General features: G+C 42.8%; 1 protein-coding gene across 6 annotated transcripts in view; it reads left to right on the top strand.

Annotated features, from left to right (window-relative positions):
* Positions 1 to 8618, top strand: part of Jmjd1c (jumonji domain containing 1C) — a 182351-nt gene extending 173733 nt beyond the window's left edge. For 5 of the 6 annotated variants that reach the window (XM_052744805.1, XM_052744807.1, XM_052744803.1 and 2 more), the window contains 3 exons: positions 1716 to 1892; positions 7165 to 7296; positions 7737 to 8618. In XM_052744805.1, coding sequence (XP_052600765.1) covers positions 1716 to 1892; positions 7165 to 7296; positions 7737 to 7826 — 399 coding nt within the window. In that variant the 3' untranslated portion in view covers positions 7827 to 8618. The other variant, XM_052744806.1, reaches the window with a different exon arrangement.
* The last annotated feature ends 5165 nt before the right edge of the window (positions 8619 to 13783 follow it).

Raw genomic sequence — 13783 nt, 5'->3', positions numbered from 1 at the left:
ATGAAATTTTCACAAAAATACAGCTCTCCTGCCCCATCCTCCATTCTTTCTGCTTTTGCTTCAGCAGTGTTCCTCAGAGGGGTTGGAGGTTGATACAGATGTCCCATCTATGGGCAGCTCACTTTGAGCAGTTTGGAGTCCCTGCATTAACCTCCACCTACTGTAAGAAGCAGCTTCTCCGGCCAAGGCCGAGAGAGGCACAACTGTGATGAGCATGGGCATTCAGAACAGTTTGGGTAGCCGGTCTTTGTAGCTAGAGTTTTCCTGCCTGGCCCACAGTCAGGACAAATCTCTGACACCTGCCAGTCCCACAGCCATTCGGACCCGACCAAGTAAACACAGAGACTTATATTGGTTACAAACTGTATGGCCGTGGCAGGCTTCTTGCTAACTGTTCTTACAGCTTAAATTAATCCATTTCCATTAGTCTGTACCTTGCCACATGGCTCGTGGCTTACCGGCATCTTCACATGCTGTTTCTCATTGTGGCGGCTGGCAGTGTCTCTCTGCCTCAGCCTTCCACTTCCCAGCTTTATTCTCCTCCTTGTCCCGCCTATACTTCCTGCCTGGCCACGGGCCAATCAGTGATTTATTTATTGACCAATCAGCAACACATTTGACATACAGACCATCCCACAGCAGGTCTTTAGTTTCTGAGTGTGATGCTCTGACTCCTGACCTCAACAGAGGTTCTACTTTACCATATTTGATTGGTCTATAGTAGTTGTTTAATACACTAAGTGTTTGTTTAATAATACCTTTAATTCTTGGGTTAATTTCTAATTGACCAGAAAGTAGTTTATACCCTGACTAAACTAAATAATAAAGTGAAATCCAGAGGTTTGAAGGATTTAAGGAGTCACTATTATTGCTTATTTTGTTCATCTTCTTAAAATGATTTAAGTAATGTTTCTGTGATCTATGTGAAGAATCCTTGCTAATTACCACCATAAACTAGAATGCCTAAAACGGTTTTAACCTAAAATATAATAATTGGGCCTTTTAAATCCAGCTTTTTATTAACTATTAATAGTTCTTGAAAAAGTTTCTCGAAGGGTTAGGTCGCTAAATCTAAAGCAGTTCTCTTTGTATGTATCCCAAAGGGGTTAGGAAATCCATGTGTACGATTGGTTTGGTTTAAAGAGAAAAACAGGCAAGTGGTTTTTCTTCATCTACGTGATTAGGAAATAAATGTAAGGAAGAAAAGCAGCTAGAGGAGAGCCTCCCAGGAGAAAGAAGTGCGAAGGAAGGGCCGTGAGCACTACTAGCAGCCGTGGTGTTTTAACAGCCTTTGACTTTTTAGAAATAATTGCAGAATGTTTTACCGTGACTCTTGTTTTGAAACAGATTCTTCCTCTAGCTCTGACTGGCCTGGAACTCGCTCTATAGAACCAGTAGGCCTCTAACCGAAAGAGATCCAGCCGTTTCTGCCTTTAGAGTGCTGGGCTAAAAAATACGCCCACTACAGCCCAGCCTTAGTTTCTTTAGTCGTTGGTGTTTTCTCTTTGAGATTTATTGTTAACTGCTATGTGGATATTGGGACTCAAACCCACGTCCTCTGCAAAAGTAGCCAGTTCTCTTAACCACTAAGCCATCTCTTCAGTCCCTAGTCACTGTTTTATAAGAGTATGAGAGCAAAGGACCAGTATAAGTTTAACTAAACTTTTTCAATTCCATTTAGTTGGTATACATATTTTTATTTTAACCTATATTAGATTTCAAAAGAACAAGGCCTTGAAGTTCTGCCAGAGCATGATCCAATACGGGACCAAAGCTGGTATGTGAATAGAAAACTCCGCCAGAGACTGCTTGAGGAGTATGGAGTGAGAGCCTGCACTCTGGTCCAGTTCCTTGGGGATGCCGTTGTTTTGCCAGCAGGAACACTTCATCAGGTACATATTTATATAATTCTAATACCCTTGCACTGGAAAGCACTAAATTTGGAAAAGAAATTATTCTGTATATAGGTAGAAATAAAAAGTGTTAAGTTAGGAAAATGACCGACATGGTTGTATTTCCATTAAAATGGAATTTATAGTGTTTGAAATGTAATTAAATACTTCTACAGTAACTTCCTAGAAAGTGTATTGGATGGGTATGTTTTCTTATGGTCTCGTGTTAATCACTTGTGAATTGGGATTCAGAGTCCTAGATGCCCTTTATTTGTGCTAGCCTCATGAGAACATAGCTAACTTGTACTCACGTGTAAATGACTTTTAAGAAAATTGTCTATGGTAGAATAGTATAAGACTTCTGTTTGATAATAGACTAGGACTTGCAGGTCCTTGTTTACGTGTCTAGCTTGCTGAGTGTCAGGGTGGTTGTTGCTGTTTTCAGTCAGCCTCTGTCAGCCTTCAAGTTTGGGGTGTTTAAAACGGAGTCTTGCTTTGCAGACCAGGCTCTTCTGGAACTGGCAGTGGTGTGGCTGCCTTTGGCTCCCACGTGCTGGGGTTGCAGGTGTCACGGCACCTCATTTCAGTCATCACAGTTAGGGACAACTTTAACGTGTGTGTGTTTCTGTGATTGGGGGAAGCAAGTGAGTACAGGTGCCTGTGGAGGCAGAAGCTAGAGTTACAGGTGCTGGGGGTGCTGGGAACTCGGTCCTCTGGAAGAACAGCAGGCAGGTGTTAATTGCCCAGCCTTCTTTCCAGCTCTCCCCCTGCCACCCTTTTTGGGGACATGGTTCCATGTAGCCTAGGCTAACCTGAACTTACTGTGTAGCTTCCTGAGTACGACCTAGATCCTGTGCCCCTTCTGCCTCTACCTTCTGCTGGTATGAGAGTGCCTTTCATTGCACTCGTACCAGCTGAGATGTTCACACCTGTGAAGCTTGACTCTGAAAGGGAAAGGAGGATTGTGCCAAGTTACACTCCTGCCTGGACTGCAGTCAGCCCCTTTTCTGATGGACAGAGTAGTAGTAGTTCTGGAATCGTGTGTGTGTGTGTGTGTGTGTGTGTGTGTGTGAGAGAGAGAGAGAGAGAGAGAGAGAGAGAGAGAGAGAGTTTTCAGTTTGTTTTAAATTGTGGCTATGTGAGCATGGGTGCCCACAACGCCAGAGGCATCAGATCCTCCTGGAGCTGGGGTTACAAGTTACTGGCTTATGTAAGATAGTCACCTGACATGGGTGCTGGGAACTGAACTGAGCTTCTTTAAGAGTAGAACATGTTTTTAACTGCTCAGCCACCTCTTACCCACAGTATATACTCTTTAAGTCTGGCTTTTCTTTCTTTCTTTTTTTGTTTTTTGAGACGGGGTTTCTCTGTGTAGCTCTGGCTATTCTGGAACTCGTTCTGTGGACTAGGCTGGCCTTGAACTCACAAAGATCTGCCTGCCTCTGCCTCCTGAGTGCTGGGATTGAACCACCACCAACAGCTCAAGTCTGGCTTTTCTTTACAATGCATTTCAGATTCATCCATAGTGTATGGAGCAAGTGGTCCGTTTTTGTTGCTAGTGAGCTATGGTGGCATAGGAATTATTTTTCAGTCTTCTTACCTCTCCAACTGGAATATGTTTGAGTTGTTCCTAGTTTGGGCAATAAATAAATATAAATATTTACATATAAGCTTCTGTGTACACATTTCCTTTCCTCACTAGGTAAAATAAATACTGGCTAGTGACATTTGCCCAGTCAGATAATAAATATATGACTAACTTTACGAAACTCCCACTGCTCTCTAAAGTGGTTGTACCTTCCCTCATGTTAGTGTTCTGTCCACTTTTATTTTCTCTGCTTCTTCTCTGGCCCTTGCTACTTTCAGGTGTTCTTTGTTGGTGGTGGTGTTTTTCTAAGGAGGTGCGTGTGGGGTATAAAGGAAAGGACAGAGTCCAGATGGCATTTTATTGTTTAGACACACTTCAGATGTGCAGTGATCTGACCAGTTCCTAGAGTGCTTTCCTACTGGTGCCCTACCCATCCCTAGTTTTTCTGATTCTTTAGAAGTCACATTTCTAACAATCAATCCTGATGTTCCTGTCTAGGGACTAGTCCTGGGTAGATGCTTAGACTGTTAGAACCCTGTAACGCTGCATCACAGGGCCAGCACTGCTAGGAAAGAAGCAGCATACTGTTCTGGCCTCTCAGCAGTGAGCAGGACACAACGGCATTTAGACAGTACAGGGCAGTTTAAATGTTTATCTTAGCAGCTGAAAGTGTAATGGCCACAGTTCCCTTGAGATTCTAAAAGCCCCTCTAAAATGATAACTCCTTTGTGTTTGCAATCCCAACAAAGCATGTGAAATTCTATCAACCCTAGACAGAGCTGCTAGCTCTTGATCTCTAGTGTTCACTTCCCCACTGTAGTGTTCTGTTGGCCTTTAAAATTGGGACGAGACCTGGGTCTAGAGCAGTGTAGCAGATCAGTGGTCTGGACTGTGAGGCTCAACCCCACCCCCAGTACGACAGGGGAGAAAGAAACAGGAAAAGAAAATGAGCAGAAAATCTTTATCAATAAGTTTGCCCAAGTATTCTTAGCTTACTAGACGGTTTTAGCATTTATATTGAGTGATTTCATGATGGCTTTGAGAGTTACAAATTGAAGCCAGGTAGTGGTGGCACACACCTTTAATCCCAGCACTCGGGAGGCAGAGCCAGGCGGATCTCTGAGAGTTCGAGGCCAGCCTGGTCTATAGAGCGAGATTCAGGACAGGCATCAAAACTACACAGAAAAACCCTGTCTTGAAAAATGGAAGGAAAAAAAAAAAAAGAGTTACAAATTGTTGGCCCAGCTGGGCATTGAGGGAGCATACTTTTAATCCCAGCACTTAAGAGGCAGAGGCAGGCGGATCTCTGTGAGTTCAAGGCCAGCCTAGTCTACAGAGTAAGTTCCAGGACAGCCAGAGCTGTTACACAGAGAAACCATGTGGGGGTGCGGGTGGGGGTTACAAATTTTCTGCATTTTGATGACCAGAGGAAATGTGTGGCAAAACCTTCTCATATAACATTTTCACAAACAACCAAATAATGATAATTAACCCTTTTTTTAAAAAATAACCTTCAGACTATAAAGATGAGAAGCTCTGTTTTCTTACCTCCCTCGTGATTACTGACTTAGACAGCAAACAAAGGCAGAGATGGAATGGGAAGCTCTTGTGTTCTGCTTTGACACTGGATCCTTTCCTCTTTAACCCTCAAGCTTTCAGCAAAATGTGTCAGATAGGCCATCCTGTAAGCCTTAGGAAAAGTGGGCAGTCTGAAAACATTTTAAAGCAGCCATAAATTGGCAAAGCTGAAATAGCCTTTCCAAGCTCTGGGAGGTAACTCAGCTCCGAAGAGCCAGAAGGTCTCTTTAAGGAAATTTCTGTCAGCACACAGCTGACCACTGAAAAAAATGGGACAGAGACTTCCTGACCATACCCATCAAGAAATACAGCCTTCTCAGAAACTCTGCACTGTGACTGAAGGATGACTGCTGTTCTCAGCGACCCAAGACACCAAACCTTGAGGCAAGGGAGAATGATTAGCAAAGCTCACATGATAATGGTCAGATGACCAGTTTTCAGCCTAGAGTGGTATACGAATGTACAGAGACAGAAAAGGATGGCCTGTTCAGAGGAGAGAATGTATTGACAGAAATGTTCCCAAGGAAGCCCAGAACTTGGACTTAGAACAAAGAACTCAAGGAAATACCATGAGTAAATGTCTAAAGGGAAACCACGAGGATGATGGATGAAGAGAATAAAAAGAACAAGACATTGAACAAAGGATCTAAGTGAGAATTTTGGATCTGCAAGTGATTTTAGGTCATGCCAGAGCTAAATATACCAAAAGGTAACATGCTAAGACTCCTGAAGGACTCACTCACTCACTCCACAGCATGCCCAGATAAGACACGGGAGACACAAAGCATTGGAGACTTATGTAGCTGGTATGAGAGAGTTAATGTAGACTGTAAAGCATCTGTTAGACAAGACATCACAGGAGTTGGGCTCCTGTTGACTTGCCATTTATTGGCTGATTTGTCTTGGGACAGGAGCTGAGCATCTCATCCATAGTCCACTGTTCTGAATAGAGCATCTGTTCTACAGACAATAGGAAGACCCAGTGAGACTGTACAGACACGCTGCACATGGGAGGAACCAGCAGCCTAATGAGCACAGAAACAGACAGAGCGCTTACTTTATGGTGCTACCAACTTGTCAATAGAGGCACAGTGCTTGAGTTAAACAACTCTGCAGACTTCAGCAGCTGTTCAGGTGGTCATATGTCCAGAGGAGGAATTCTAGCCCCTCTGGAATCCCATCACCCTGTCATCAATTAGATTCTTTCCCACAGTTTCCATTTCCCACTTACTATCAGCTTCATCTCACTCTTCCCAGTTAAATTTGTTTTGCAAACTTAATAATTAGAGTAAATGTAAGTGCTTAGTTTTTCAGTTATTCCTCCTTTCCCAGGAATTTTTATGGCATTTTAAAACCCTTTTGAAGACAACTAAAGACAATAAAAAGTCTCAGGTTAGATCCACTTGGGCCTTCTCTGTTATTCAGAGCATTCAGAGAAAGCAGTTGTTAGGAACAAGGATGTGCAGAAGGTGTGACTGCTAATCAAATGGCATAATGCTGACTGGCTCCTGAAGAAAACCATGTAGTCAACCAAGAGAAACTGGAAAAACTAAAGATCGGAATGTCTCTTTAATTGGCTAATTGGAAACAAAGGCACAAAGAACAAAATATGTAGATCAGTTCTGAAACTAAAGTTCCAACCCCAGTGCCTAGCAAATAAATGAACTAAGTTGCCTTTCCTTTTCTTTATTCTCTGATCTAAGAATTACTGTTGACATGAGTAACAAAGGAATAGCAACCCCACAGATCGAGCGCTTCTTACAGCCTCTCTCCTTAGCAGGGTTTAACATAATACATTCTGAAAGCCCATCTAGACAATATTGACAATTTAGGATCTTATTAGCCGCTCCAAAGGATTCCTGGAAAAGTCATTTGTTTTTATCATTTAAAAGTACTTCATTTACAAAGTCACTTCACATGAAGCTTTTTGGTGACATAACTTTCTCATTAAAGTGTGGTCTTAAGCTCTGAAATCCATTTGATGTTTTGGGAAAATTCTCTGGCAGAATTGTCCTTTGTATTTATTCATGTTAGACAGCTTGGCTTCTCTTTGCTTCCACTCTGACCTTCTAAGATTTGTATTTCACATTTTTTCTTTTGGAATAGGTACAAAACTTTCACAGCTGTATTCAGGTAACTGAAGACTTTGTCTCCCCAGAACATCTTGTACAGTCATTTCATTTAACGCAGGAACTGAGGCTTTTGAAAGAAGAAATCAATTACGATGATAAACTACAGGTAAGCAGTGTTCCAAGAAGATCCATTTTGTTTTGTTGGCTTTTTTTGAATTTAGAAAACAGGATGTATACACTCCAGCTTAGGCAGCTACTGCCTGTTTGGCACACTAGGATAGCCACAGTCCACACCAACATGGGTTTAACTGAACTCACTGACTGCTGTTGAAACCCTGGCTCATGGCACTTTGAGCCTTTATGTTTCCTGTCTTAAGTTTGATACTCCTTGGTTCCTTTAAGTTATCCCTTTGCTTTTTAAGCAGGCATGTCCTGCATGCCCTATAGTCCCCCACTTAAGAGACTGCAGCAAGAGGATTGCTGTTGAGTTTGCGGCTCACTTGGGCTACAGTGAAATTATATATATGTAATTTTGTTTTTAATCCAGCAGCTGTCCTTTGTGAATTTCTGCCCAGCGCAAGTGATTGCAAATACTCTCTCTTTCAGGTTAAGAATATCTTGTATCATGCAGTCAAAGAAATGGTGAGAGCTTTGAAGATGCATGAAGATGAAGTAGAGGATATGGAGGACACTTAGTGTGGTTGGAACTGGATACCCCTTGAGTGACAATAGGTCTGACTTGAGCTCCATTAAACCATCAGTGCCAAGAAATTCTCTTTGTAGTAATTACTTGCTACTGACACCATACCAGTATAGCATTATGTCACGGCCCCTGTGATTCAATGCTAGCTATAAAACAAGCTAAATTTAAAAGCAGCACTATATAGCTGTTCCTGTATCATAGTGTATATGATGTTTGTGAAGATGCCAGATTTAAAATGATGTATTTATTTTTGGTAAAAAACAACAAAAAAATCTATGCTATATTGTTGATCAAGTGTAAATGTGCTCTTGTACAGTTTAGTAAAATAACTGATATTTTTCACTACATTGAGACAGTTACTGTGAGAATAGGACATAAAACACCAGCTGTTGCCTGCGTTTGGAAAATTGCTGGATTGCACAGCAGTCATGTCATAATCAGAAAATTACTGCCAAATAATTGTAAAATGTGTAAAATAGAAAGTATATAAAGTAGATACTAAACTCAGACACTTCAATATTTTGTTGAAGCTATTGACTGTACAATTAAACATTTTCAAAAGGTGTAATTTATTTAAAATTGTCTCATTTTGGTAAAATTTATGTGAAGTTTTAAAGCTAAATATTAAACTTAATATGCTATGTAAATATATACATATATACATTTAAGGATGTATTTTTTTAAAACATTGGCTTGCTTTTGTTAAAGTACAAGTGTTACATATGGCTTTGTACATTACAGTTGAAAGGGGTTTTACATTTTCCATTAAAAGACTTTATCAAGAAGCCTGACGTCCAGTTCTTCCTCTGTGGTTGACACTGCTGAGGAAAGCGGAGTTCACAGCCACAGACTGTGACCAGGAGCTCTGCTCCTCAGGGTGTGCCCTGCCAGGTTAATTGGTTAGAGTTGATCACTGTCCCTGCTGAGTGCTTGAGCTTTTGCTGCAGGAATATGAAGTTCTCTATTGACATCTCTGGGGACTGAGAAGAAAAAAAGGAGTAGCCCATGTTGGCTACCTTGCAGTTTGCTTAGATTTTACCGATTTATGTCCATCATCATTTAGCTTCATGTGGGCTATCATGACACACTTTTTACCCAGGCAAGGTTCAAAAGGAGTGTGAGCAACTCAGTTTCACATTAGTTACCTATGCTTGGCACAACCAGTAAGATGGAAGTTAACTGCTTGCCCGGATGAAAATGTACTGAAGACTGTTTTGCATGTGAGCTTTGTATTTAATATCATTTTCTCAATACAGTTTGACAGTCTCTCTCCCGCTGCCATCCCACTCCCTGTTTTTATGTTTGTTTGGTTTGGTTTCTTGAGACATGTTCTCTTATGGAGACCTGGATCTGACGTTTTGGGCAAGCCTGGCTGACCAGGAAGGCTCAAGGATCCATCTCCATCTGTCTCCCCAGCACTGAGATTATAGACATACGCCACCACTTAACTTTTTATGAGTGAGATTTATATAGGATTGCCCTCAGGTCCTCATGCTTGCCTAGCAACGTGATGAACAGAACTATCTCCCCAGCACCTCAAGCAATAATTACCACTTTTCAATTCTATCCTTTTGGTTGGCTCTCTTGTTTCTCATGTATGAAAAGATGTTACTGTGTCCAGTTCCTATGTAAAGTGACTGTAGGGATTATCTAAATTTACAAGCTGGAGATCTAGCTCAGTAGTTAAACAAAAGCCTGCTCTGCAGTCATGGAAATTGGGATTGAGATCATCCCAGCACCATGTAAGCAGTGGAGTATCCCTACAAATAAATGCCTCCTAGGGGGTGAAGACAGGATCACTTGAAGTTGCTGGTCTCCAGGGACTGGGGAGATGGCTCAAAGGTTAAGAGCACATACTGCTCTTGCAGAGGATCCAAGTTTGGTTCCCAGGATCCACATAGATGGCTCACAACTACCTATAACTGTAGCTCCAGGGGATCTTACACTCTGTTCTGGAATCTGTGTACCTGCATGTACACATACACATACACACAAAAGAATTCTTAAAAATAAACATGTTCCATCCATGTTCAGGTAGCAACCCTTCCTCAAAGGAATATCACAGAGCAGTAAAGGAGGACACTTCGTGTCCTTTACTGGCCTTGGCAAACATGGGTATGCTTGCACGTGTGCACCTACCCTAACTCCACAGATACCGTCAAAAGAGAAAAGGAATTAACTAAATGTGTAGAATAGTTTGAGGACCATCATGGTCAGGAGGTTTTTATGAAAGCAAACCTGCATACATATGGTAGTCATTACCCTTAGACCTCCCCCACATGGATACTTCTTCTTGACTAACAAATGTACATGTCCATTTCCTTGCTGCATGTATCCTGAGATTGCAACACCCTTTTGTCCATATGTTCTTTATGGCTCATGAAATACAGGCTGAAGTGTCTCTAGTTAAGATCTGGGGGTGTGGGGGGAGAACTCCTAAATACTTGAATGTATACGATATGCAGGGATGCAGCCTGCTGCTTCTGGATGCAGCACCTGCTATGAAGGAGGGAAAGGAATGCAAGTTAGCTATCATTCTGTAGTTATTCAGTCCATTATGCATTGGGGTATAGCAGGCCAGATAGGATACAAAGCCATGTGTGTTGCTCATCTTGTAGAAGATTCAGAAGTTGATTAATTTGCAAAAGTCAGGATATTGATGATCACACAATTAGATAAGTGTCCCTTGAAGTCACCTGAGTGAAGTGAATAGTATTCAGAGTACTCTGGCTCCCAGTCTTTATTGTTTGAGATACATTCTTAAGTCCAGACTGGCTTCGAATTCCCTGTGCTGACGAGGCTGACCCTGAACTTACAATTTTTCTGCTTCTATGGCCCTAGTGTGAGTGCTGGGGATGTAGGCTTGGACCACCCTATTAGGTTTATGCTGGAGCCAAGGTGTACTGGGTTGCTGCATACTGGGTGTGTACCCTACTAACATAGACCCCACGCCCTTAGGTGACATGAAAATTGTCACCGAGTTCCTAGCTGTGTAGAAAGTCCAATTTCCAGTCTTGGCTAAGGAGGTTTTCACAGCTGACTTCAGCTGTTCAGTCAGATCTCATTGAGTTGTGTGAGTCGGTAGTAGGCACTGACCTAGTATGCACAAGACTGTGGTTTGACTCCCACACCACAAAAAAGAAATCATTCGTCATTCACAAGCCATCATAGATGCAGCAAAGACTAGAGGTTTGCTTTTTTGTGTTTGTCTTAGTAAGAGCTCAGTCCTGGGACCCATGAAGGCTACACCCTAAATGTAGGCTGTGTGGAGAAAGTCAAAGCTACAACTTAGTACGTGTCTACCACCACTCCCTCTGTCCTTTCTTCATTGACTGTGTATATGTGCATGTGGGACGTGTGGAAGTCAGGGGGGAAGTGGTGGGTGCTGGTTTTCTCCTTCCACTGTGAGTTACAGGGATCTAACTAGAATCATGAGTTGTGGCAGCAAATACCCTTACCCACTGAACCATCTTGCTATCCCTGGGCCTTGTATTTAAATGAAAGGTCTCTCACACACACCTGACCCCCTAGCCACCTTGAGATTCAACTGAGGCAGCAAGACTTGAAAGTCCAGCTTGTACCTTTAGTCCTATCTCCGGAAGCAGAGGCAGGTGGTCTGAGTTGAGGCCAACCCAGTATACAGAGTCAGTTCCAGGACAGCCAGGACTACACACAGAAAGAAACCCTGTCTCCAAAAAAAAAAAAAAAAAAAAAAAAAAAAAAAAAAACAATGTACAGGTCACTGGCCAGAAAGATGGCTTAATGGTTGATAACACTGGTTTCTTTTTTTTTTTTTTTCCAGAAGACACATGGTGGTTCACAACCTTTTATAACTCCAGTTCCAGGGGATCAATCCATCACCCTCTTCTGACATACATGCAGGCAAAACACCCATGTGCATAAACAAAAGTCAAGTCAAAGGGGACAGGGACAAGCCTTCAGTTCCCGATGGTGCTTACACATTTTTTAAAAAATCATTACATGTATCGTGTGTGTGTGTGTGTGTGGTCAGAGGACAATTTGTATAAATTGGTTCTATCTTGTGGGTCCTGAGAAACAGCATTTGTCAGGCTGGTATTAATGCCTTTACCCACTGATCCATCTCACCAGCCCCCATTTCTTTTACTTTTAAAATCGGGTTTCCCTTTCTGTTCTAGAGTAGGCAAGCAGGACTGGGGGTACAGTTAGTGGCAGAGAGCTTGCCTAGTATACAAGGTCTTGAGTCCTATCCCAAGATTGCCAAGGCCTCAGTCAGACTTCTGTACATAGGATGCTGGAAGACACAAAACTAGTTTCTCACTGTCACTGTCCACCAGATGGCACTGTTGGTTATCAGTGGTTTCTAAAGGGAAGAACTGAAACATCCCCTAGTAGCTACCTACTTCCTGAAATCACATATTTAACTGACAGGAATTATGACCAAGTGATCATCTTTCACCCCTAACCATCTAAAACATTGGTTCTCAACCTATAGGTCGTGACCCCTTTACAGACTGCACATCATTTACATTACTATTCATAACAGCAGCAAAATTACAGTTAGGAAGTAGCAACATGGGTGGGAGTCACCAAACATGAGGAACTCTACTAAAGGGTCACAGCCTGAGGAGACTGAGAACTACTTGTAGTGGGTTCCAGCTTTGACCAGAAGTACTACCCCCATTGAGGCTTTTGGTAACTGTCATGACTACGAGGCAGGGCCAAGACAGGAGCCCTTAAGACCCGAGATCCAGATGTGCGGGCTCTCTTGGTTCCTGGACCCTGGACGCTGGAGGCAGACCGAGCAGAGTTCTCCAGAGAACACTGCTGGAGTGCACTATACCTTTTCCCGGACCCTGTAACCTATCCCTTTACTTGTAAGTTACCCCACAAAATAAACCTCCCTTTTAACTACGTGGAGTGGCCTTAATACTTCCACCAGTAACTACTGCTCTAGAATGATTCCGTAACCTCTAGTCCTGAAGGTTTAGATGGCCCAGACTGTGTCTCTCTCACTCTACCTAGTGACATTCAGCTTCAGCACTAAACTATGTTAGCAACTACCTAGGAAGGGCCACCATCAGTCTGGAAGATGCTCAATGTGCAAGTGTGAGCACTTGAGTCAAGTCAGGCATGGCAGCACAGGCCTATAATCCCAGTGCTGAGGGAAGCAGACAGATGTGCTCCAGAGCACAGGGCCAGCCAAGCTAGCTGATCCAGTGAGCTCCAGCTTCAGTCAGAGATCTCTCAAAAGACAAGGTGGAGGGAGGCTGAGGAAGACACCTGATGTTGGCTTCTGTTTGCACAGAGCATGCACACACTTTATGCTCTCTGGGAAGAACAACCATGTCTTTCACCGGACATCTGAGTAAATGCCACCTGGTTTTTCTCTTCATCCAGTATCTTACTTTTGACACCAACTGCGTATGGGTTCTCCACTCACCTAGTTTTCTGATAGAGACTAGTCAATCAGATGTCCTTCAGTTTCCTTCAGTTCTGACACTTACCTGTATGTGGTGTTGGAGCCCTCAAGTGTCCTCCTTGAGCCAAAACACAAGACCCAGGTTTCACTTCCGCTTGCCAGCTGGAGGTTAGTCCTTTGGCACAGTTTGGATTCCTTTGCTAGAAGAGTCAGGTGAACAAATCCCATTACCTCTCTAACACACAGACTCAGAGCACAGGCTCCAACAGAGAACCAGACTACACAAGTGCACTACAAGTGCAATGTGCACAAGAGCTTCAACAAAACAGACAGAAAGAGGTCTAAGAAAACAGCAAAGCAGAGGGATGGGAGGAAGAGCAGGAGAAGTGGCGGTAAGTACCTCATTCAAAACCAAGCTTTCCCTGGTGCTAGGCAAACTCCCTGCACTGAACTACACCCGTCTGTAAAGCTCACTGTAAAGAGGAGGCTGGGATCCCAAGTCTGAAACTAGCATGGACTGTTTACTTCATAGCTGAGCTTTGTGGAAAG

Source organism: Peromyscus californicus, unplaced genomic scaffold (genome assembly GCF_007827085.1).
Source record: "Peromyscus californicus insignis strain IS unplaced genomic scaffold, ASM782708v3 Scaffold_19__1_contigs__length_69161282, whole genome shotgun sequence".
Classification (NCBI taxonomy): Eukaryota; Metazoa; Chordata; class Mammalia; order Rodentia; family Cricetidae; genus Peromyscus; species Peromyscus californicus.
This window is presented reverse-complemented; position numbering and strand designations above follow the sequence as displayed.